Source organism: Hippopotamus amphibius, chromosome 1 (genome assembly GCF_030028045.1).
Source record: "Hippopotamus amphibius kiboko isolate mHipAmp2 chromosome 1, mHipAmp2.hap2, whole genome shotgun sequence".
Classification (NCBI taxonomy): Eukaryota; Metazoa; Chordata; class Mammalia; order Artiodactyla; family Hippopotamidae; genus Hippopotamus; species Hippopotamus amphibius.
In genome coordinates this window covers 95799937-95823588 of record NC_080186.1, presented here as the reverse complement: position 1 = coordinate 95823588, position 23652 = coordinate 95799937, and the positions used below count along the sequence as shown (strand labels likewise).

Here is a 23652-nt window from a genome sequence, read left to right as displayed (position 1 = left end):
GTGAATATCTGCTAAGAATTTTACATACATTATCTCATTTGATCTTTTGAAATAAGCATCACATTCCCACTTTATATCTGTGAAAATTAAGATTTACGTGGTTAAGTTACATGCTGTGTGTCTCACAGTTAGTAAATGGAGGTGGGACTTGAACTCAGTTTTATGTGACTCCAAAAGCAGTGCTCTTATCCATTATACCAGTGATTCCCAACTTTGGTCACATCATATCGCATGCTTAAAATGATAACACTTGTAAAGCTTACTGAGGTAAGCTGGAGGGACTTGGTGAAAAAAAATATATTTTCTTTATATTATAAAATTATGACATGAAAAATACAAAATATTAGAGATGATATTAAATACTATTGGTATAAACCTTTCAGATCAAATATTTTCAATTGCCAAATTCAGAAAGTTTACTGGTGGAATTACACCAAAAATGTTCAAATATCATTCCAACTGCTGTAAAATTTTGTAAAGTTAATCATAAAATGATTTAAAATCATAAATTCACAAAAATGATTTAAATTTCAAAACCATAAAACATTTATTTGCAAACAGCACACTGTATGCCTTCCTACATACACTACACTCTGGTTAGGAAGCCCTGCATAACAATGTTGTTTTTCTATAGAATATTATGATTCAACACTAATTTGGTATACCAAGAGTTTCTCAATAACACATCTAAAAGAAACTTAAACTAAAGGTAACCAAAAAATTATAATACTTTATTCTTGCTTAATTTATCTTAATTTCTATAGTACCTTTAATCTATAACAATCATTTTGATAGAATAATAATAATGGCTAATATTCATTACACTAATACTTTTTGCCAGGCTATGTTCTACTTCACATTATTATAATATTTAATCCTCACAACAACCCTATGAAGTACCTCTATTTTTTCCATTTTAAATATGAGGAAACTGAGGCAGAGAGAAACTGAGTAAACAACTTTCCCAAGGTTATAGCTGGTAACTGGAAATTAGAATTTGAAACAGTCTGACTTCAGAGCCACGTTGTTAATCACTATGCCAAATTACATCCCCGCAGGAAGGAAATACAGTAATATTTAATCAACACCTATCATGTGCCAGGAGAGACAAAAGTAAGTAAATAGATCTCAACTTAGACCAAGTTTGATAGTTTTACAGTGATGAAGTAAAAATGACTTGCATGTACGTCAAAGGAGATATTCTACAGCAAGAAGAAAATTATTTGTATACTGTGATGGGTGCATTTTGCTTACAGAAATAGCAAGGAAGATATCTTTAATTTCATATATGTTATGTTATAGTTCAAGCAAGAGCATCTCTGTCTGTAACCTATTTTAATTTGTTGATTTAACTTGCTCAAGAACATAAAAAAATCTTACTTAAAACAATGAAATTGATAAAAAGTAGAAGCAAATGTTTTAGTACTTTGATTTTTTACTTACTGCTTTTGAAGTTCCCTAAATGATCATATGCTTAATTTTGCTTTTAATTAAATACACTATTTATAAAATCCTGTATCACAATAAGCTAATGTCCTAAGGGGTTCTCTGATAATGAACGTAAATCACAAGATGAAAATACACCTTTACTTTCATAACCAATCGATCAACAGAGACAATCCTAATGCCTTGAGTATTACGGTTTATATCAAACAGCTGAAAGGCCCCAAGGAGCAATGTGCAAAATCAGGTGGCACAGGCCGGTTAACAGTATATACTTAAGAAGCACCTACTATGTACCAGGCACCATGCTCGTTCACAAAACGATACCTGTTATATGGAGAGTGGCAGTCTGGAATTTCAATTTTATTTCATACCTTCTGTAAGATCAGGTATTCAAACTGAAAGCTCAAGCTCCAATGCATAATTTTCCCTCTTTATCCAAAAAGCTGTTACCAGGGCTTCTCTAATCTACAAACCATCAAACACGTTAACATGAAAAGACTAGCACAGGCACCCAGAACACACTGGAGTACAAAATAAACCCTGGGCTACCGTGGTGCATTCCATCCTCTGGAGTTTTACACCATAAAAATTTGGCACTTCTCCTCAAGTGACTTCTTTTTCCCCAAAATTAATTGTTTTAAAAAGTAAAGTTCTATCGCTTACAGAAACCATTATGGCTACTTATTCTTCCCTAACAGATCCCTAGAAAATACTAACAGTGAAGAAACATGGTTGAATTTATTGGTAAGCGGATGCCAGGGTACTTTATATGGTTTACTGAGCCTCTACAAACCAGTCTCTCAAAAATTCTAAAATTAACCAAGCTGAATAAAATGCATCTGACTGTGCGTAAAAGCTACTTAAAACGAATGTCAAGTAGAATAAACTGTAATTCCTAAAGCCAATATTTTTAGTTTGAATAAAGCAAAAAAAAAAAATAACACAGCTCACGAGAAGTCTGTCACTGCCACACCTTTTACAGTAAATATGTCCAATTCCATAATTTATCCTAAGATACCTGCAGTCCCACTGCACATCATTCCTAGCAACTATTCAGCAACTCCCACTGTGTAATCTATTGTCATCATCACGTCTTATGCCACAAACCTCAAACAAGCCAGTCAAATTTCCTCAGCTCACACCATCTCCCCCTTTACAAACACAAGGGAATCAGTTATAAAACCTTAAGAGAATAAAAATAATAGAAAAATGTGGATAAGCACACACAGCCTCTGCACCCAAACTCTTTTCCCTTATACCTGAGAACTTGTCATTTATCTCAACCACACACCTTCATGTTCCTGGATAACCCAGGGTTCCTCCACCTTACCAACAGTTCAAAATGCCCACTCTCTAATAAATAACAGGGTCCTAATGTGACCACTCTGTCCCAGCCCCCCCCCCCATTTATATCATTCAAGCCTCCCAGCTCTAACCTGTCATAAAGTACCACCACAGTCCAAACTCACAAGCCATTATACAAACCCAACACACTCTCCCGTCCTCGCTACCAACTCTCTCCAATCCCTCCCTTGCAAAACCTTTCCTAACATCAGCTCTTCCTTTATGAGCTTTTCCCATATTCCTAATAGAGTCTCAGTGTCCTACGGGACCATACTTCCGAGCTCTATTCGCTAAATGCAATTCCAGCATGGAGGCACACCCTCTCTCCAGCCTAATTCCTACAACCCCCAAACCCCACCCCCTCATCACGCCCTCCGGCCTCAGCCACCAACCCCACACCCCGCCCCACGTCCGTCACGCCCTCCAGATTCTTCGGGCTCCTCTCCTCCAGCCCGGCCTGACCCCCCTCAGGGCTCCCAAGTGCCTGGGCCCTCTGGAACACCCCACCAGCCCCGCCCCCAGCCCCTCACCGAGTAGCAGCAGCTTCACTTCTTTGGCCGCTTTCTCTCCGTCCTCCCGCAAGTTGCGGTCGATCATCTTGCTTCGCTCCACCGCCGCCTTGTCTTCGGCGCTCAACGTGCAGCCCATGGCGGCGGTGGGACAGGGGACTGGGCCCGGGCTCACTCACACACCGCGGAAACTGCGGCTCGGCGGGCTGAGACAGCGTCTACTGCTGGGCGGCGGCCCTCTCCGTCAGCTCCCTGAGCGCCCAGAGGAACCGGATATCCGGCGTTTTACGACACTTCCGGCAACGCCCGCGGCCGTTACTCTTCGGACCTCTCTCGCTGGGGTAAAGGAGGCGCAACCGAAAGCGGAAGTACGGAGACGGACTGGGAGGCCGAGTAGCAGTTGCGTGGTGTAGGGCCGCCCTGTCGAGCTCGCTGGGCGCCGCTCGATGTTAGTCCCCTTTCACCTTTTCGGCTGCCTTTTTTGGATAAGTGTAGAAAAATCAGTGACTGGTTTCTCTGGCTCAAGGCACCCTCCCGAGTTCACACAGCCGGCTTCAGATTGGCGTGGGGAATGGGAATTCCCAAATAAAAGCCCGCAGACCGCTCGGGAATTTCTGCTGGGAATTTCTCACTGGCCAAAAAACCCAGCTGAACTCTGGCTGTGGAGCTCTGGGGCCCATGCCCAAGCGTAGGACGCTTTCTCTGCAGGCGTCGTTTCAGCCAGATCTGTAGGATGAGAAGTACAGAGCCTGGGCCCCGGCCACGCTCCACATCTGAAATAAGTAAGACCGACCACGCCTGGGACTTTATCGATCCTTTTCTGCCCTCTCCTCTTGGCCCACCGCCTCCTGCTCTCAAAATGTATCCAGTGGGCTTGAGAGTTGCGCAGCCACTGTGTTGGTAAAGGGTCACTCGGAATCGCTAACAGATCTTAAGTTACTTGAAAGGTAAGAGTGTAGTTTCTCCATAAAATTTCCGTGCTGCCTTTCCCCAACATAAGCCAGTTTTAGCGCTCACATATCGTCCTGCGTTAAGGGCTTACGACTTCTACCGTCAACCAAAGTTCCACACCCTAGAACAAACCAGTGCATCCTTGTGAATCTCCTATTAAAATTTCTTGTTGTGGTATCACACGAAAAGGGAAGTTCTAGTAAAATTTGCCTTTCAGCTGTAGCATCACCTGAAAATTGATAAATCCCCTATGGAAGCCCCCAAACTGATAGCCTTTTTACTCATAATCCTGGATACTACGGTGAAAGTAGTCCTAAATTACCTTTACTTCCAAATAGCCCCACAAACATTCTCAACATATATCCTAGGGAGGGGTACTCTTGTAGCCCCCAGAACCTTTCCCTATGATTTAATATTATTACCCTAACAGAACCTAAATCTTAGAATATAAGGTCCCAACAGAAAGGTCTATGTGTTGATTGATGATCATTAGAGGGATTTCTTGAGAGCCACCTTAAACAACCTCATCCACCATAATTTATCAATGCCAGTTCTTAAAAGTTCAAAGTCTCCTACTCTTTTCCAAGTGACTGTTAGAATAAAAAGGACTGGACTTCCTAGGTGGCGCAGTGGGTAAGAATCTGCCTGCCAATGCAGGGGACAGGGGTTTGATCCCTGCCCCAGGAAGATACCACATGCCTCCGAGCAACTAAGCCCGTGCACCACAACTGTTGAGTCTGCGCTATAGAGCTGGTGAGCCACAAACTACTGAAGTCCATGCGCCTAGAGCCTGTGCTCTGTAACAAGAGAGGCCAGCGCAATGACAAGCCCACGCACCACAATAAGGAGTAGCCCCCGCTCGCCACGACTAGAGAAAGCCCGTGTGCAGCAACGAAGACCCAACACAGCCAATTAATTAAATAAATAAATAAATAAATAAATAAATTTATTAAAAAAAGAATAAAAGGGACTGCTTTCTCGTAGTCAATACTTATGGGGGAAAAGGGCAAGAGGAAAGGGAGGAAAAACCAATATTTATTGAGTACCTATTTGCCAGGTATGGCTAGGTGCTTCCATGTGTCCTCTCTTTTATTCCTCACAACAACCCTGTGAGGTAGGTAATATTATCCCCATTTTTACAGATGAGGAAATAGGCTCAGAGAAATTAAGCATCTTTCCCAAGTTCACACAGTAAGTAGATCTAACTCCAAATGCACTCCTTTTCTACAATGCTACTATAAGATGTTACCTGGGAGACCTGACAACAGAAGGTTTTTCACCTAGGATTAAGAGTTACCCTAACACCATCAGGGTGCAGGAAAAAAATAACTTGAGAACACGGCTTTCTCAACCTGTTGATTTCTTCGGTGGATTTAGAGGTCAGATTTTGTCCAGGAACGGCTTTCACAGCTAAGAATTACATATGGAACTTTACCAAGTGATCCTGGTGACTAGAAAACCCCTGGAAGGTGGTCATGATAAATTGTTGGGAAAGTTCTGCGCATAGTAGAGAAATTTTTATTTCCTTCATGGGCCACTCAGGGAAAAATAAATGGCAAATGAACCAGTATATGTCAAATTCTGTAATAAACACCAGTGAGATCACAGTGTCAGGAAATTTCAGCCTGAATTAGCCATATTCTTGCACTTAAGATTTTCTCCTTTGATGTATGTGAAAGAAGGGTTGGAGAGCAAAGTCAAAGGAAAAGGCAAAATAAATTAACAAAATGGCTGCCAGGCAATGTTTAATGCCCCCCTCCCCCTCCCCACCTATAAGCCTCTTTCCTATTTCCACTGGACTCACACTGCCATCTGCTGGCAATGCTTAGGGTCTACTAGCTCATCGCTGATGTTTGGAAGTTTTCCCCCTATCTAGGAATGAGATTCCTCCCTTATGAATCTATGTTAAAAGGGAGGAGAGAGAGGAGGAGAACATGCTTTTCAATCACAAAAGACTCTCCTTGGTGTATATATTACCTAAGGGATTTCCTCAATGTAATAGGCACTGGACAAGAGTAAGTCTAGCAGTAGGAAGACAGAAACCTGGAAAATTTCCTAGATTTAAGGAGGAAAAGATGGCCAGTTTCATTTAATAAATTATTTTCTTCAACTAGAGTTTCATCTACAACCCCCACACTTTGGAATCTGCAGGAAGCCTCCATGTAGGCATCTTTCTGTAATGGGCTGAACTCTCAGAAGTTAGAACCATGAACATATTCCTCAATACATTTCTCTAACACATTCCATGGTGCTTTACCACATGTAAAATGCTCTGTCAAAATACAAGGTACCTGATCAAATTAGACTGTGAACTCCTTGAAGGCAGTGACTCTAAATCCTCTGTGTGAGTCCCAGAGAATGGAGTATTCAACTATTATGCACTGAGTTGAACTGAAGGAGTCAATGTTGATATCAGCATAACTTTTTATAATAAAGATTATTTATTAACTGTTTGGAGGGGAAGCTATCCCTCTCCCACCAACCCATCTTTCCCTTTGATGCTCAGTAAGCCAGGAATTTGTTCAAATACAGATCACACCACCATCTGGTGCTGCCTCGACTCTTTAATATTACCTGATTTAACTGAGGGAAGTGGATGGACAGGTAGTCTCAGATGGGTGTCCTGTCCAGTTTGCAATTATTCCGCCTCCCTTGAATATACCACCACCAATACCACCCAACACAGTTCCTACAGTCTCAATCAGTGAACAGTTGAGCCCAGCTCCTGTACCCCCTCCCCAACCCAGGGCTGCAAATAGGAGAGAGATTTAAGTCTTTGTCACTGAAGCTAATTTTGAGAGCGACGAATGGGAGTAGGGAGGCATTTAATGAACCATGGAAACCCCACCTTTCCCATTCCCAACCTTAGTCTCTTGTACCCGATTGTCCAGGGGGCTGGCGATGGGTCACTGCCATGAGGAGAGAGATCAGGGAGGCCAGTTCTGGAAAAAAAAAGATTTGCAGTATTATTGGTCAGGGTTATTACAGGCCTCTCTGTATCCAACCACCTTAGCGATTCAATTGCTAACCCCCACCTTCAGCCATCCAACCCCAAATCTTTCCACTTCTTCATCCTAAAGACAAGGAGAAAGAACCATCCTGCTTTATTCTTGCCTCTGCTAAGATCAAGTCCCAAACTTGATCTCCCATGTCCAAGAGAGAAACAGAAAAACACAGCAGAACGGCTGTTCCTGGAAGGTGGGAGAGAGAGCTACAGTCAGCTTTCCCGTCTTCTACTCCGTGTGCCCTGATTGCTATTTCCCCTTGCTCTGACCAAATTCAAGAAAGGAATAATACCCAGCTGGTCCTCTCACTTTAAGGAAACCTCAGGTTTAAAACTAGAAAAAGATCTATCAACTCGAACGGAAACCGTTGGCTGTAATTTAGTTCTTTTTAAACTTAGAAAGGAAATGAGAAGACATGGGTCATTTTCTAACCTTGCTTGGGTGCAGTTTCTACCCTGGACAATTACACTGAAAAATAAAAGATCCTAAAGGGTCCCCAGAATAACTCCAAGCCTGGTCTGTTGCCCTATATCTTCCAACTCCTACCCATAGAGTTTCCCTGCTTCCTGAGGCATGGAAAGTTCATTGGTTGAAAGGCATCATCTCACCTTCTTGACCCTTTACTCCCGTCACCATCTCAGCAGGTTCCCTCCCCCAGTAGTCAAGGATCATAGCCGTGTCCAAGGCTTTTGCCACATATCCATCCAGTTGGCTCTGTTCCTGACTCAGAAAACACTAAGCAAAAGCTGTGTGCAGAGACCCCAGCCCCAGCTAGCTGGGAAAAGGTGATCCCACAAGGAGTTCCTTGCATTCATAACGGCCCCAGCCCTATCTCCAAGTGTCCAGCCGCCCATCATGACTCCAGCCGTGGTGAGGGGGCAGGACGGAGGTAGCTGTCCGACATGATGATGTCGCTGGTGAGTTGTTGCTCCAGGAACTCAGAGGTCTCCTCAGCTATCTGGCCTGGGATTCGAAAGTCAACAGCAGGTGCCTCCTGCTTGGGGCTGGGTACAGGTCGGGAAACCCAGGACTCCGTCGGACAGCCAGTGCCCTGAAGAAACTGCAGGAAGTTCTCCTCAATGGAGCCCTCCCGGCTAGGCAGCCTCAGCTCCTCCTCTGGAGCCTGCTTGAAGAAGCAGACAAACTGCTTGCTGAGCTCCCCCCGGATCTGCCGATTGAGACATCCATAGAAGAAAGGGTTGGAAGTGAAGCAGAAGTAGCCAATCCAGGTCACCACATTCTCCACCTGCCCCATCGAAATGGGCTGAGCACTCAGGGCGATGTAGAGGTGAAAAGAAAAGTAGGGCAACCAACAGAGCAGGAACTGTCCCCCCACGGCCAGGAGGACCACTGCTGCCTTCCCTCCCCCAAACGTCCGGTGCGGGGTGGTCTGGGGGGCCCCCGAGCTGGTGACCATAGTGGAGCGGCTGCTGAGAGACTCGGAGCGTTGCCGGGGGGTCTCCATCCACGTGGGCAGCGGTCCGTGCTGCATGGCAGCCACTCGGGCCACCCGGAACATGCTGCAGTAGACCACTAGGATGAGGAGCAGGGGCAACAAGAAGTAAAGGACAGCAAAGACCACCACAAAAAGCTGGCAGTAGGCACTGTGGCTCCATTGGAGTGAGCAGCCTAGGGGGACGCTGGGAGCTCCCTCCTCCAAGGAGACCCTTCCCAACACTGGCACAGAAGCCATGGCCAAGGCCTTTACCCACACACCCACCAGGACAGAGGCCACCAGCCCCAGCGTCATGCGCACCTCGTAGCGCATGGGGTGGACCACATAATAGTAGCGCTCCACGTTGATGGCCGACACCGAGAGAATGGCCAGGCTAACAAAGCATACGCTCAGGAACAAGTAGAGGCGGCAGGCAACCTCCCCAAAGAGGTCATGGTCAAAGAGGGCGGAGCTGGAGAGCATGGCCAGGGGCATGAGGGTCAGGGCAGCCAGCAGGTCCACCAGGCAGAGGTGGAAGACAAAGACAAATTTTCGAAGGGCGGGTGTCTTGGCGATAACGGCCATCACAGCAGCATTGCCAGCCACAGCGGTCAAGTCCAGCAGGAGCATAAAGAAAAGGGCCACAGATTCTGAAGCCACGTCCCGCAGCCCCACCTCCGGGACCCCACTGGCAGTAGAGGGACCTGGGGTTTGAGGGACCCTCCCCAGAGTGGAAGAGTTCCCTGAGGATGGGGGAATGGGCGAGGACTCCATGGGGCCGAAAGAGGACACCCAGGGCACCTCCTGTCACAGGCCCATCCCCCATCCTAGTCCAGTGACCCTGGGTTGGCAAGCCCAGGCCCAGGCTTCCCAATTTTGTTGGGGCGGGGAGGTCAGTTGGGGAGAGAGCGCCTTCTGCTGGAGTCTCTCAGGCAGGCTCTTATTGCCAGGCTTCAAGGCCAATGACAGGGCTCAGGAGGCAGCTCTGGGTCCACCTTGGTAACTGCAAAGAAGCAGGAGGGTGAGAGACGCGAGAGCCTCACCCACTCAACACTCCATCTTCTGAGTCGTCTCCAGCTCCTTTTCCACTTCCTTTCCTCTCTTCTCCACACCCTTCTCCCCTTCCAAGGACTGTTATCCAGAGACTCTAAATCTCTCTCTGCCTTTCCCAGGGTCCTGCTGAGCTCCAGGATAATGCCCCAGTTTTAAGGTTGTTTATGTAAATTTCCTGATTTCTTATCTCCTCAGAATGGCAGGAGCCAGCTGGGGAGAAGAAGGAGCACAAGATCTGGTTTCCAGTCCCAGGTCTGGGAACTACTAACTCTGCAACTCTTCTGAACTTCAGTTTCCTCATAAAGGCATCTGTAAAATGAAAGGAATAATACCTGTTTCACAATTGTGTTTGCCAGATGCTGCAGGATTTATTAATAAAAGTACTACTAATAAGCAGTAACATATACATGGTGCTTTCAGCATGCCAGGCCCTGTTCTAAACACTCTACGTATATTAACTTATTTTAATCCTTACGCAACCCTATGAGGTAGATACTATTCTTATCGCCATCACTAAAACTGGGGCCTACAAAGACAAAGTAACTCACCAAAGGTCACACAGCTAGTAAGTGGCAAGGTCCAGGTACGCATCCGGGAGGCCTGGCTCCAGGGCCAGTTGTCCAGCCCATGGTGCCGTGATGCGCTTGATGGTGCCCTCCACAGTGGCTGCAACATAATAGGCACTCAGTAAATAGTTGTTGAATTTGAGTCGTCTCTAAAAATGTCTCTCACTGTACAGGGACTACCACTGGAAAGAGATCACCTGAAAAGGGGAAGGACTATGCTTTAGTTTGCTCTGACATCACCACCCCCAAGACAAAAGAACTGCCACTTTGGGAGTGTTGAGAAGGACCAGTGAAAAGAAAACATCCCAGCTGGAAGGAAACTGCGAGGTCAGTTCATCCGGCCTCCACTGCTCCTAAAGCCAGAAGGGCATAAATCATATGAAAGCTGCCCTTCTCCAACCACTCATTAACTTCCCAAGGTCAATGTACCCCCACAGGTGGGAGAGGATCTGCTCCTAACCTCCGACTCCCCAGGGCCCCGGATCTCGGGTCATTGGTGCTGACCATCACAGGACCCCTGGCTAAAACCCTTCTGTTCCTGGACTGTTACCACAGTCCCAGAGAAAGGGGGAGGAGTAGGCATCTGTGTAAGAGGTATGGGGGGGTGGAGGTGGGTGAGCATAAAGCAGAGAGGAAAACTGGAAGAAGTCTGGGGGTTCAGCGTCTCTCATTTCTCCTGCTCACAGCTGTTTCATGTGTCTCATTATGCATGCTGAGTTTGCACAGAATTGAAGTACGTTGTCCAGTGTACAGTTGACCCTTGAACAACATAAGTTTGCATTGCAGGAGTCCACTTACGTGCCTATTTTTTTTTCAATAGTAAATACTACAGTACTACAGGATCCCATCAGCGGTTGGTTGAATCTGCAGATGCGGAACTGCGGATTCGGAAGAATTGCGAGAAGGAAGGCCAACTATAGATTATACCTGGATCTTCCACTGCTCAAAGGGTCAGCGCCGCTAACCCTCACATTGTTCAAAGGTCAGCTATAATTTTCATTTTTTTGATTTCCATATGCCATTCTTGCAGTCCAGATTCCCTCAGCATAATGTACTAAGGTATCAGAATTAGAGGCAAACTATGGACATGCAAAGCCTGATGGGCTTTCTGCAGACAAGTCAGAAGTTTCCTGGGTCAGTTTCCTCATCTGTAAAATTGGAGGGTTGGACTGGACGACCTCCAAGTTTCCCGTATATGATAACATTTGATGGCTCAGTGAGTTCCTGGGCTACGGAGGGCCTAGTGGCTGCTCAGTTAAAAGCCCATCATTTCTCTGACTGCGATAAAGAGGTCCACTTGGGGCAGATGGGTCCCCTTGCCCCTCCATAGCTACAGCCTTACAATCACCCTTGGTTTTTGGCATTACCACCAACCTTGCGCTAATTTAACTTCTAGCATGCCATTAATGCTATAGGTGCTCAATACAATTTTATGACCTGAATCAAACTCTTATTGATCTGTTGAATCCCTGCCCCCTAGGACATCCTCCAAGAACTCTCAGTCCATCAGCTGTGTGCCAGCCAGGGGCCTCTCTTCTGGAAAAAGTAACTCGGGCTCCTGGACTTGAGGCAGCCCTAACTTTGGCCAACTACCTAGAGATGTGCCTCTCCCCAGGGATAACAGACAGCTCATTTCACATAGATGCAGGGTCTGCAGAGAAGGTGAAGAGAGGGCTCAGAAGTGGAGATACTTCTCATAAGACAATCTGCCAGAAAAAAATGAATGCGGGAAGAAACACCAGGGGAGGCAACCTTGCCCCTTACTCTTTATGCCATGACGCCCTCATCCCTTCTTCCTGGGAGTGGGGCCCAGAAGACGTGACTCTGAAGCCTTGGGAGCTAAAGGAGTCAATGCCCACCATGTCTGTACGGACATCAAGAGTCTGCCAGCAGGGCTCACCCAGGGTCCCAGACTGCAGGAAGCAGACATGGTTTCCACGTGGAGTTGGAGGGGTGCTGTGCAGCCATGATGGAGCCCTAGGCAAGAAGGCATTGGACATTTCTCTTTTTCACAGCCCCCTCAGCCTTGCCGGTATCTCCGCACTGATTCCTAAATTCCACGATTCCCATTTACCTCCTAACAGAAGAGCCAATATACCTGCTCCCCAGCACTTCCTCGCGAATGATCCAGGGTAAAGGCTGGGAGGGATGTGGGGTAACGGTTTCACAGGGAAAGCCCAGGGAGCCTCACTCCACTCCTAGTTCATATCATAGGGCCTTCTCGGATGATCTTTTCCTCCCCCTGCTCCCTTCCAGCAACCCTCTCCTCACCTCCAGGACCTCTCAGTACCTGGAAGGCTTTGCCACCCTAGAGGCTGAGGTCTAGGCCTCTAGCAGGGGCATGGTCAAGTTACAAATAGCCTTGTCTCAGGATGCAAGATGTATATAAGTGCCCAGCCCAAGGCCATAGAGGTGTTCACGTGCACCTGTTTCTTAGATACAGAGCTTCCATCCCAAGGACCCAAGCCTGGCCTTCCTTCAGACACGAGTGTCCCCCTCCTAAGCCAGGGAAGATTTTCAGGGGCTCCAGCACCTCTCTCCAGCAGAGTTGCCCACACCCAGGACACAGAGTTGCCCATTGGCCTGGATGCCAAAGGACCCATTCTTAGGATGTAGGGGACCCATTTCTATGACATGGAGCAAGATAGATGGGGAACCCTGTCTGCCTGCAGGATGTGGGTACTCCTGCTGGCAGGAGATCAACCCCCATCTCTAGGCTTCAGAGATGCCCACACCCCAATATTGCCTTTGGGTTACCTGGGGGCCCATCCCCTGGCAAAACTGCCCACCATAAGATAGGGTGAGCTATACCCTTCTGTAGGGTACCTCAGCATTCACCACCAGGCCTGGCTCTGGCCCCCATTCCTGGCCTAGTCGGCAACTCCTACCTTTGCTAAGCAGTTCCCGGCTCCCATGTGATAGCTCCTCTCAGCTGATGCTTCTCCAAGGCTGCTGAAGCCTGAACCACTGCAGTGATCAGTGAGAGGCAGCCGGCAGAGCAGGATGCTCTGAGAGCTTCTGGGTCCTAATGGCCTCCTGCTTCCCACCCATCCCCCTGGAGCCACTTCTGGAGCCAGGAGCCAGGCACCAGTGCCCCCAGGCAAGGCGCCCAGGAGTGGGCCCAGCCCCTCCCATTCCTCTCAGGCTGCTGAAGTAGTAACTCAAAAGCCTAGTGGGACCAGGTGATGGCAGGCAGGGGAGACCCTCCTGGCCAGCCTGATGACTTAAAAAAAGCACTCAAGAGTCAGAAAATCCAGGTTTAAGGCCTGGCTCTGGCAGTTACTAACTGTGTGACCTTGGGCCAGTCACTTGCCATTTCTGGCCTTGGTTTCTTGTTTACTCAAAGGGAATATAGGACAGATGATCCCTGAGTTTCCTGACAGCCCTGCCATTGCATGGTTCTGTGACATCAGAACCAATATGCTTTTGTAGCAGGCCAGTTAGTGCAGACTCAGGGCCCCAGGGTCAGGTCTGACAGGGACCGCGGCTTTAGGGCATGGCCCAAAGTTTGGCTCCTTTGGAAGTGCCGCATGTATAGAGAGGACAGGTTTAGGAGTGGCATAGGGTTTGAAGGGGAGCTAAGGGCCTTGTCCTAACCCTGCACTTGCCCCTCAAAAAGTGCATTCCTATTGTCTTCTTAGATTGTATATTTATGTGGTGTTGGGCTGTGGGAGCTGGTGGAGGTGGGAGATTGAACATCCTCATAAGCCACCCTGTGGTACCAGCACAGCCCTGCTCCCTGAAGGCAGAGTGGGAGGCGGCTACTCAGAAAGGCTCTGATTGGTCTGGATCTATGGGACCGAACAGAGCTGGGGGACATTATCAGCAGAAGGTCCAAGGCCAAGTGATGAGCCTTTGGAGGTGAGATGAAGAGGCATGGCTTCCCACCAACTATGAAGAAAACAGTTCTCCCAGGATTAGGACTGACACCCAAGGATAGGATCCTAACATTGTAGAGTTGTAAGACATCCTACAGGCCAAGGCATCCTTATTTCTGAGGCCCAGAGAGGTGAAGAGATTGCCCAAAGCCAGTATGGCAGAGCCATGAGCCTAGACAAGGAATTCAGGCATGATATCTACCTACTCCAGAGCCCTCTTCCCTGAGACTCACCTATACAGGAACTTCTTTGTCTCTAAAAGGGAAGGAAGGGAATTCTGGAATTGTTTACCAGACCCAATGGCAAAAGCCATAAGAACAATGAATTACCCAGAGAACTCAGATGGGGCAAGGTGGCTGCTCCAGGCCCCAGGTCAACAACAAAGAGGCCACGACCAGCCCAGACCTGACACTGTATCTCCACTATCCCAGCAGCCACCCTTTCTTTTTTTTTAATTAATTAATTAATTAATTAATTTTTTTTTTTTTTTTTTTTTTACTGTGCTTGGTCTTTGTTGCTGCGCACGGGCTTTCTCTAGTTGCCGCAAGCGGGGTCTACTCTTCATCGTGGTGCGGGCCTCTCATTGCGGTGGCTTCTCTTGTTGCAGAGCACGGGCTCTAGGCACGCGGGCTTAACTAGTTGCAGTGCGTGGGCTTAGTAGTTGCAGCGCTCAGAATCTAGAGCATGTGGTTTTCAGTAGTTGTGGTGCACAGGCTTAGCTGCCCTGTGGCATGTGGGATCTTGCCAGACCAGGGATCGAAACTGCGTCCCCTGTATTGGCAGGTAGACTTTTTTTTTTTTTTTTGGCGGGTGGATTCTTAATCGCTGGACCACCAGGAAAGTCCCCCAGCCACCCTTTCTTGAGCTCTTACGAGTGCCAGCCCCTTTACATACAAGACCTTCAATCCTCATACCAGTTCTATGAGGCAGCCATTATTCGCTGTATTTTACAGATGAGGAAAAGGGTACCAGGGTGAAGTGACTTTGCCCAGGTCACATAGCTAGCAAATACCAGAGCCAGTATTTGAACCCGGATTTGTTTGAAGCCAAAACATTTACTCCTTCCCCCCTGCCCCCATGGCTTCTCTGGAGGCCTGACATGAAACTCTGGGCTGAGGCCCTAAAGCCAATTCCAGAGAAATGGCCACTACCTTCCAGGAAACAGCCTAAAACAAAATTAGATATACCTGAGTACAGGCAAATCTAATTAAAATGTCAAATTAGAACCCGAAGACAGCAAAGTGATTTTTATCAAAGCTTGTGCTATCCTGTTGGCAAGATCATCCTGGCATTAGTCAAACCCTCTGGGATCAGGTAGAGCCTCTCCCTGAGCAGCACCCACATCATTCCTGCAGGGGCCCAGCTCAGACTGACATGGCCCCCTTCCAAGGATTCCCAAAGAACAGAGAGAACGCGGGCTCATCAGAACAGGATGATAGAAAGAGCACTGGAGGGAATTCCCTGGCAGTCCAGTGGTTAGGACTCGGCACTCTCATGGCGAGGGCCCAGGTACGATCCCTGGTCGGGGAAATAAGATCCTGCAAGCTGCGCAGTGTGGCCAAAAAAAGAAGAAAAAAGAAAGAGCACTGGATTGGTCAGGAATCCTTTGTTCTAACTGGGCTTTACTCTATTGGTTGATAGTAAGACCTTAGCCTGTGAGTTGGCCATCTGTGCCTCAATCTTTCTATCTATAAAATGGACAAAATTCTTTAATTCCTAGCTTATCTAATAAGGATAGAAACCTGAAATACATAGCCTGCTTCTCAGGCTTGGGGGAGCTAGTACATTACCCTGGCTGGTCAGACCATTGGTGTGGTGGCCAGCGTGCAAAGTCTCCAGGTCCTGAGGCCCCTCCCAGAGAGCCTTTGGGAATGATGGTTGCAAGGAGGCAATGGATCCTGGAGCATCTTCTCAGTTGCTGGAAGTCATCTTGGCTCAGGAGAGGAGGAAGGGGAAGAAAAACTGCCTATCCTGGCCTGGAGGCAGCTGATAAATCACAATAATAATAATAACAACGATGATGATGATATAGTTCTTGAGGGCCCAATCTGGGGAGGCACTGTTTATGCAGTACCTCATTAAATGAACTCAATCAGGGTTTGGAGTAGCTATTGACATTACTTCTCCCCACCCTACCCTGCCAATCCCTCCTTTTAGAGCTTAGCACAATGGAAGGGGTGGGGAGGCCAAGGTGGAGAAGCACATCAGAGATCCATGGCCCGCCATGCTGCATGCATACCCAGGAGTGGGCTCCTATTACAGGTTGGAGGCAGGGCTACCCCTCTTCTCAGGATTGTGGTGGGGCCCTTGGTGCTGAGGTCTGATTTCTCCATCCCAGACTTCCTCCTTGGTGCAGCCCTGCCCCATCCTTGCCCACCAGCACCTCTTGACCGGGCTATGTCTACCCCCTTCCATTCTTTCCTGCCCCCTCAAGATGAGACCTAGAAGTGGACCAAGTTTATCTTTCATTCGTCCATCCATGTATTCAGTGGTCTCTTGAGCGCTCTTTATGTGCCCACAGCTGCCTCCCTGTAGCCCCTCGCCTGCTTAGTGGCACCCACTGCCCTCCTCTTCTGCTCTCTCTGCATCTGTCAAAACCTGCTCTCAGGAAAGAGGCTGATAAATACATTTACACCGATAGCAGCTTAATGTGTTCTCTCTCCCAGGAATATGAACAATTTAATAGGGAACAAAGGGAAGAAGCTTGATGTTGGGATTCCAGCATTGATCAGGGGTGTCCCTGAGATCCCACGACAAAGGCTGGCCTCGCCCCCCAGGATGCCAACCTGGCGCCCTCCCTGCACCCACCACCATCCACATGAACACCCAACCCTCCCCACGTGGAGAACAGGCTCACAGCTGGGACCTCCCCACCGCAGCTCAGCTCCCGGCTGTCCAGAGGCCCTGTGCCAGCACCAGCCATGCCTGCTCCCCAGGCAGCCAGCCCCCTGCCCACCATCTATGGCCAAGCTGAGGGGCTGAGGAGGGAGTCGGAGGAAAGCAGAGGTGAAAGCCTTTCCATTCCCTTTATTCCCCCACAGTCTGGCCTACACCCCCTGCCAGGAGCCAAGATCCGACAGTATATTCAGCCTGCAGCTGCCACTGGTCATGTGAGCCCATTGCTAGGTTACAGGGACCCAAAAATAAATCCTTCCCAACCAGATTAGAAACTGGGGGCCTTGGATGAACCGGGCTCAAAAGAGTGACAGGAACACCCACAGTGCATGTGCAGGCCAGGCCTGCCATGAGACCGGGGAGCCTTCCCCATGCTGCCTATACCTCCACCCACCAGCTGGGGCTCAGTGCTAGACCCCTAAAGAAAAATTCCCATAAAGCTGCTGGGCCTTTGATAATTGCACAATAAATAGGTCTCCGGGGAGAGTGACTTTTCCTCACTAGCATCAGGGGCTGCTTGGGCAATACTCCTCTTCTTCTTCCTCCCATCCAACCTCCTCAGCATTGGCCTGCCCCTCCACATGCCCCACCCCATCCCTGGTGTACCTGCAAAGCACCATTAACCATTTGCCCTGCGGCTTGAGGGCCGATCTGTATCAGTTGTCCTTTTCCAGACTCCAGAGGGAGGGAGATGTAGCAGTAGCCCCAGAACTAGGCACTTTCACAGGAGAAATTTCACAACAATTCTTTGAATTAGTTTCTTTTTTAAAAAATATTATTTGTTTATTTTATTTTTGGCTGCATCATGTCTTAGTTGCAGCACGTGGGATCTTCGTGGTGGCATGCGGGATCTTTCAGTGCGGTGTGAGGGCTCTTTGTGGCAGCGCGCAGGCGTCTCTAGTTGTGGCTGCACGGGCTCCAGAGCATGTGGGCTCTGTAGTTGCGGCACGTAGGCTCTCTAGTTGTGGCTTGTAGTTGCAGCATGCAGGCTTAGTTGCCCCGTGGCACGTGGGAATCTTAGTTCCCTGACCAGAGATCCAACCGCACCCCCTGCATTGAAAGGCAGATTCTTAACCACTGGATCACCAGGGAAGTCCCCTGAGTTAGTTTCAATAACCCCATTTACACATGTGGAAACTGAGGCTCAGAGAGTTTAAGTGATTTTCTCAGAGCCACACAGCTAAGCAGCTGGGATTTAAATCCCAGATCTCTATTTACTGAATCTAGGGATGGGACAAGGAAGAGGACAGGGTAGCACAGTGAAGGAAAGTGGGAGTCCCTGAAAACTCTTCCCTGGAGCCTGATAACCAGACACTTTACTTACCCTGAGTTGGGAGTGTGGTCTCTCCCTGCTGCCCACCTCCACATCCTCTGAGTCAGGCCACAGCTGACTCAGGTCACATGCCTCCTTCTTCATGGCTTTGGACTCTGTCACCTTCTCTGGTCCAGGACCTAGATGGAGTCATTCCTGGTGCTCAGGCCTGAGGCAGGTCAGGTACAAATCCCCATAAATCATTACCCCTCTACTTCAGAACCTCCACCTGGAGTCAGAATAGCAGAGCTGCAAGGGTCATAGGAGGTCAGATAACTATTTTACAGATGATTAGGCCCAGAGACAGGAAGTAACTTGCCCAAGGCTATACACCTAGAGGGCGAAGGAGAAGTGACCAGAATCTAAGCCTTCAGATTTCTACCCACACCCCTTTTTTTTTGCCTGTCACCAAGGATAGTTGGGGGTCTGTCATACCTGGCACTGGGGCAAACCTGAAGTTTCCCCAGTATCAGGCCCCTTTCCTCAACCCACCACATCTCCAAGGCCCTCCCACCTGCCTGTTTTCTTCAGTAAAGTGCTACTCCTCCTCAGGCAAGGGTCTAAGAAGGCCCAGACTCCCCACTCACCTCCCTGTAGAGTCCTTGCCTCCCAATTTTGAGCACACTGCTATCGTCACCTGAAGCCTCAGAGCATCCTATTCCCACCTCCTGCAGCTCCCAGCAGCCCAAACTGCAGGCTTCATGTCACTTCATGTCACATGTCAAGAAATGTTTACTGGGCAACTACTATATGCAAAGCTCTGTTTAGGGAGTAAGAAAAAAGGTGAAACAAGTACAAACATTGCCCTCTTGGTGCTTACAATCTAGAATGGAGATGAAGCAGGTTATAACCTGCAAAGGAGAGTCAAAGTGCTGTGTAGATTCAAAGGAAAAAGTGAACCACTCCCTCAGGAAATCTGGGAAGGCTTCCTGAAGGAAGTGGCATGGATCTTAAAGGAGGGGTAGAATTTAAACTGTGAGCAGTTGAAAGAGGAGAGGAGGGGAGTAGCTCAGGTAGAAGGAGCAGGTCTAGCAAAAACATGGAGACAGGCAGGTTTATAGAATATCAGGGCATGATATGTTGCCCAATTTGACTGAAAAATAACCCATGTGTAGGGAAGGAGTGAGAATAGAGAAGTAGATTGGCTGGGCTGTGAAGGCCTGGTAAGCCAGACTGAAAAAAATTACCACAGAAAAATGTTTTGAGCAGGGAAACATAGGGCCACAAATGTGCCCATTTCTGGTCTTTTAGTGAGTCTGTTGATAAGCATTTACTGAACCCACAAGTTCCAGAGTGAGGGGTTGAACTCAAGGCTGGGATTTTTCCTTATCATTCAGGCCTAGAGAGAGGAGAAAAAACACATAGGTTATCAAAGAGATAGTGCCTGTGAACATACAACAGTGAACTCAGAGGAACGGGGCAGTTAGAGATGAAGTGGCAGAGAGACCAAATGGTAGCCATGCATCCCAGGTGGGCCTCTCACACGTGACCTGCATATGCATTCTGTGGGGGAGACGAAGGGTGGAATGGTAACTTGAGTGCCTGGAAATTCTCCCTTCTAGATTCATGGTGTCATAAGAAGCTGCCCAGCCTGATCTTCAGGGACAGGGCACACTGAACCACCCAGCTGCTCATTCCAGTGTGGGCTTCCCAGCTGCCCAGCTCACTGCCAGTTCCTTGGCTCTGACCTAAGAACAAAGAGCTGAGCTGGGTTTCCCCAACTTGGGGTACCAGCAGTGCCTGGTCTCCGACTCTAGGGGGCGCCCCTGCTCTACATCTCTGGGACAGCTCCCCCTAAGTGATGTGTACTCGGCCCCACCAGCCCAGCTGAGCCCTGGGATAACTTGACCCTTCCTTCCTTCTCCAGGCTGGGCACAGCTGGGCACAGGGATACGGGCCCTGTGGCTTCTTTCCCAGACAGTTTTCTTTCCTTCAAAGTCTTCTCCCTGCATTCCTGACCCACCTAAAAACAGGACCCCCCTCCCCCATTCAACACTCATGCCCCTACGTCCAAGGAAGGGCCAGACTCCCAGACCCAGGGCTCCTTAGGGATTGAGAGATGGCCTGTGAGTGGCCCCTTGGGATGGAAGTGGGCCCGATGGTCAGCCCTCGACCACCTACCTGAGGACTCTGTTGGAGAATGGTGTGTGAAAGCTTGGTCTCTGCAATGGCCTAGCCTGGAAGGGTAGGCCCGGAGGGTCTAAATCAGCCCTGGGGGCAGGAGACCCTGAATGATGAGGACCTGGGCAGGAGAGAAGACACCAATTGCTGCATTTCAAGGCCTCTAGGCCACCCTGACAGTCAGCAGCCACAAGGGGACAGTGTTGTTCACAGAGCTGCAAAGTGTCAACGGCAGTTTCCAGGTAGAGGCTTCTCAGTTCCAAACGCTCACCGGGCTTTATTCCTCCTGGGGGACTTGCTGTCCTGTGGGCCTCAAGTTTTCACCTTTTTGACCTCCCACAGTCATGGCTTGGAGGGCCAGGCAAGAGGGCCAAGGCTTCCAAGAGAAAATCCCTCTTACTCCTAGGAGATGAGTAGGAAGAGATGGGCAGGCTGGCATTCTGGAAGGAACACTGAACTCAGAGTCCAGAGACTGCACCTGCATAAGTGAGCAGTGCACTTGGGACTACTCTCCTCGTTTCTCTGAGCCCAAGCTCCAAATGAGGTTTGGACTAGACCTGTAGATGTTCTCTAAGGTCCTTTGCAGCTCTAGATTTTGAGTCTGAGTCACAGCTGTTGTCCTCAAGTGGCTTCTCTCTCCAGGGCCCTGGCAGCTCCAGAGATTCAGGGCCTGGGGGAAAGGGGGTGCGTGCAGGAAAGAGCAGTGGGCACTTCTGCTCTCCACAAGCCAGGCCATTCCTCTGGGAACCACAGAAAGAGATTCAGTCCTAGGACTGGAAGGGACCCAGGAAGGGATGACCGGGGTCAGCTGGGCTCCAGAAAGATTGGTTTGGGCTCCATCTGATTGGTTTCTGTGTGACTGTGTGAATGGTAGGAGGGCTGGAGGCTGGCTGAACAGTGCCCCCTCCCAGGCTCAGGCTACCCAAAAAGCCACAGGGCCAGATTGGACAGTTCCAAAACAGAGGCTGCAGAAAGCTTAGACCCCTTCGCTTAACCTTTTCACTCCAAACCCCACAACAGTCACCTCCTCCCCTTCTCCCCACATTGCTCTGACTCCTGCTTCCAGCCCATACCCTCATCCCCAGAAACAGACCTCTCAGCCTTGAATCTAGGGGAGGGTCCCTGCTTTACCTTCCCATTTCTAGACTCCCCACTTACCCACTATCACTCTGGACCAGCCCTGTTCCCTGTGCCTCTTTGTCCCCAGACAGTGTCTCCTGACTCCTGTCATTTCACACCAGGCCCCTGGGCACACTCTGCCCAGCACTTCAGCTTCCTGATGGGGTATCCGATCCGGGACCTGAGGCCTGACTCTATCCAGCACAGGATGTGTCCTGCTTCTTGTATCCCATCTTCTCTTTCTTCCCTGATGGCCCCATTTCTCACTTTTCTGTCTCTTATTTGCCTTCCCTCCTTTGATCTGTCTTATCTGCTCTCCCTAGCCTGTTCTCAGAACTCTCCAAGTCTCAGAGCCTCTTTGCCCTGGGCCTCTGCTCCCCTACCTCTCTGTTTCTTTGCCTCAGCATACACCTTTCGTTTCCCATCTCTCTCTCCACCCTCACTTCCTCCTCTGCAGTAAGTACACTGAGAATCTGATCCATCCCTCCCTGGACTGAGGGTATAAATAGCAGAAGGAGGCTGGGCTAGGAGCCAAACTGCTACCAGCTTCTTCCTTGGAGCCCCAGCCTTGGGTATCCAGGACAAGTGGTGGGGAGGGTCCTACGCAGGGTCTCCAGGGCGGGGAGTTGGAGGGTTGGGATTGACGGCCATTGTACAGAGTGGCAGACCCAGGCAGAAACAGGATGTAACAGGAAGCTGGGGGTCTGGAGCGTCGTGTGTAGGCCAGGTCCTCCCCACCGGCCTATCCACCCCACTAACATGGCTATGGAGTCCCTACTTCCGCCGCTAGAGAAGGAGCTCTGGGTCCGAAGACTCCCCAGCGCCGCTCGATGGCCCTGCTGCCTCCTCCAGGGCACAGATGTATGGGCCCAGGTGGCCGCCAGCAGACAGCAGCTGGGGACTGGAGTGGAAGTGGTGCCCTCAGGAAACAGGCCACACTCTCACCCCAGCCAGCTCCCCGGCCTAATTAGAGACCGGAACGGGCATTGATCGTCCCTGAGCTCATTATGTCACAGCTGGGGAACAGCTGGCCAGTTTTTTCCAGGCCATTAGCTGTGCCATGAAGTGGAGAGAGGGAGGGGGCATGCCAGCAGGATCAATACCCCATCTGTCTGTGGGGGAAGCGCCTGGTGGCTGCCTCCTTCCGAGCTCTGGGCTGTGTTTCTCTCTGGGGCTGCCTGCCTGTGAGCCGAGCTCTTTGGAATTCACACACAAAGTTCAGCTCCTTCCAGCCCGGAGGCTGGAGATACAGACTGACCTGACCCTGATCTGGCCTGTGGGGACCCTCTGAGTCTTCTCTCTCAGAGGATTAGAAGGGCAAGAAAGAGGTTCAGGTTACCCATGCTGGTCTCAGAAGAGACCTTAAAAGTGCAGCTCCTCCCCACCCCCACAGCAAGATGACACCTAAGGCAGCTGTTTCTGCTGGCCCTGGGCCTACCTCTCTGTGCCCCTGGGCTTAGCCGGGTTTGGTTTCCTGTGGGGTGGGGAGATGGGAGGGGATCTCGGAAGCTTGGGGAATGGCAGGTGGTAGTAGGAGGGAGGGAGGCAGGTCAGCTGGGCGGGACTTAAGACAGGAGGAAAACTGCCCACACAAGGCCTAACCCCAGGAGGCCCACTCTCAGAGGGGAGTTCAGCTTCATTTAATGAGCTGGCTTTTTCATATGGGGTTAGGAAGTGTCCAGGCCTCCGAAATACCCCAAGCCACACCTCTCAGCTTACAGAGAGAGAAAGCAAACCCTAACATGCCTTAAGCTCTCTATGCCTGGCCAACTACCATCAGTGCTTCACTTCAGTTCTCTCTGTTCCTTTCCTGTTTGTTCTGTGTGAGTTCTAAAGCAGCCCTGGGGACTCTCAGTCACATGTCCTCAGGCCACCAGTAGAGTTGCGGGAAATTCTGGGCTCCCTTCCATCCTGCCTCCATGCCACCCCACCCCAGCACCGCCATGGGTCCAGCTACTGGTGTCCTGGGCAGTTCCCCTATGGGGCTGAACAGAGGCCAGGATGTGCCACGCCCTCTG

At 49.4% G+C, this 23652-nt stretch overlaps 2 protein-coding genes and 1 long non-coding RNA gene across 3 annotated transcripts in view; all 3 read right to left on the bottom strand.

Annotated features, from left to right (window-relative positions):
* GNAI3 (G protein subunit alpha i3) overlaps nt 1–3578 on the bottom strand; it is a 40332-nt gene extending 36754 nt beyond the window's left edge. Inside the window, exon 1 of the mRNA XM_057726711.1 lies at nt 3321–3578. Within this exon, the coding sequence (XP_057582694.1) occupies nt 3321–3438 (118 nt within the window). The 5' untranslated portion in view covers nt 3439–3578. The remainder of the gene's footprint in view (nt 1–3320) is intronic.
* Nucleotides 3579–3639: 61 nt separating this feature from the next.
* On the bottom strand, nt 3640–7908 carry LOC130860714 (uncharacterized). The gene is made up of 3 exons (XR_009055516.1): nt 7864–7908; nt 7115–7192; nt 3640–3775 (listed from the first exon to the last, which is right to left on the bottom strand). It is a non-coding gene; the product is annotated as an uncharacterized LOC130860714 (long non-coding RNA).
* Nucleotides 7909–8014: 106 nt separating this feature from the next.
* GPR61 (G protein-coupled receptor 61) lies at nt 8015–9479 on the bottom strand. The gene has a single exon (XM_057749283.1). It carries the CDS (start codon nt 9462–9464, stop codon nt 8109–8111), a length of 1356 nt encoding a protein of 451 aa, XP_057605266.1. The 5' UTR covers nt 9465–9479; the 3' UTR covers nt 8015–8108.
* Between the last annotated feature and the right edge of the window lie 14173 nt (nt 9480–23652).

What these genes read in the sequence shown, in the direction of transcription:
- GPR61 (XM_057749283.1), bottom strand. Translation starts at nt 9,464, where the DNA reads ATGGAGTCCTCGCCCATTCCCCCATCCTCAGGGAACTCTTCCACTCTG.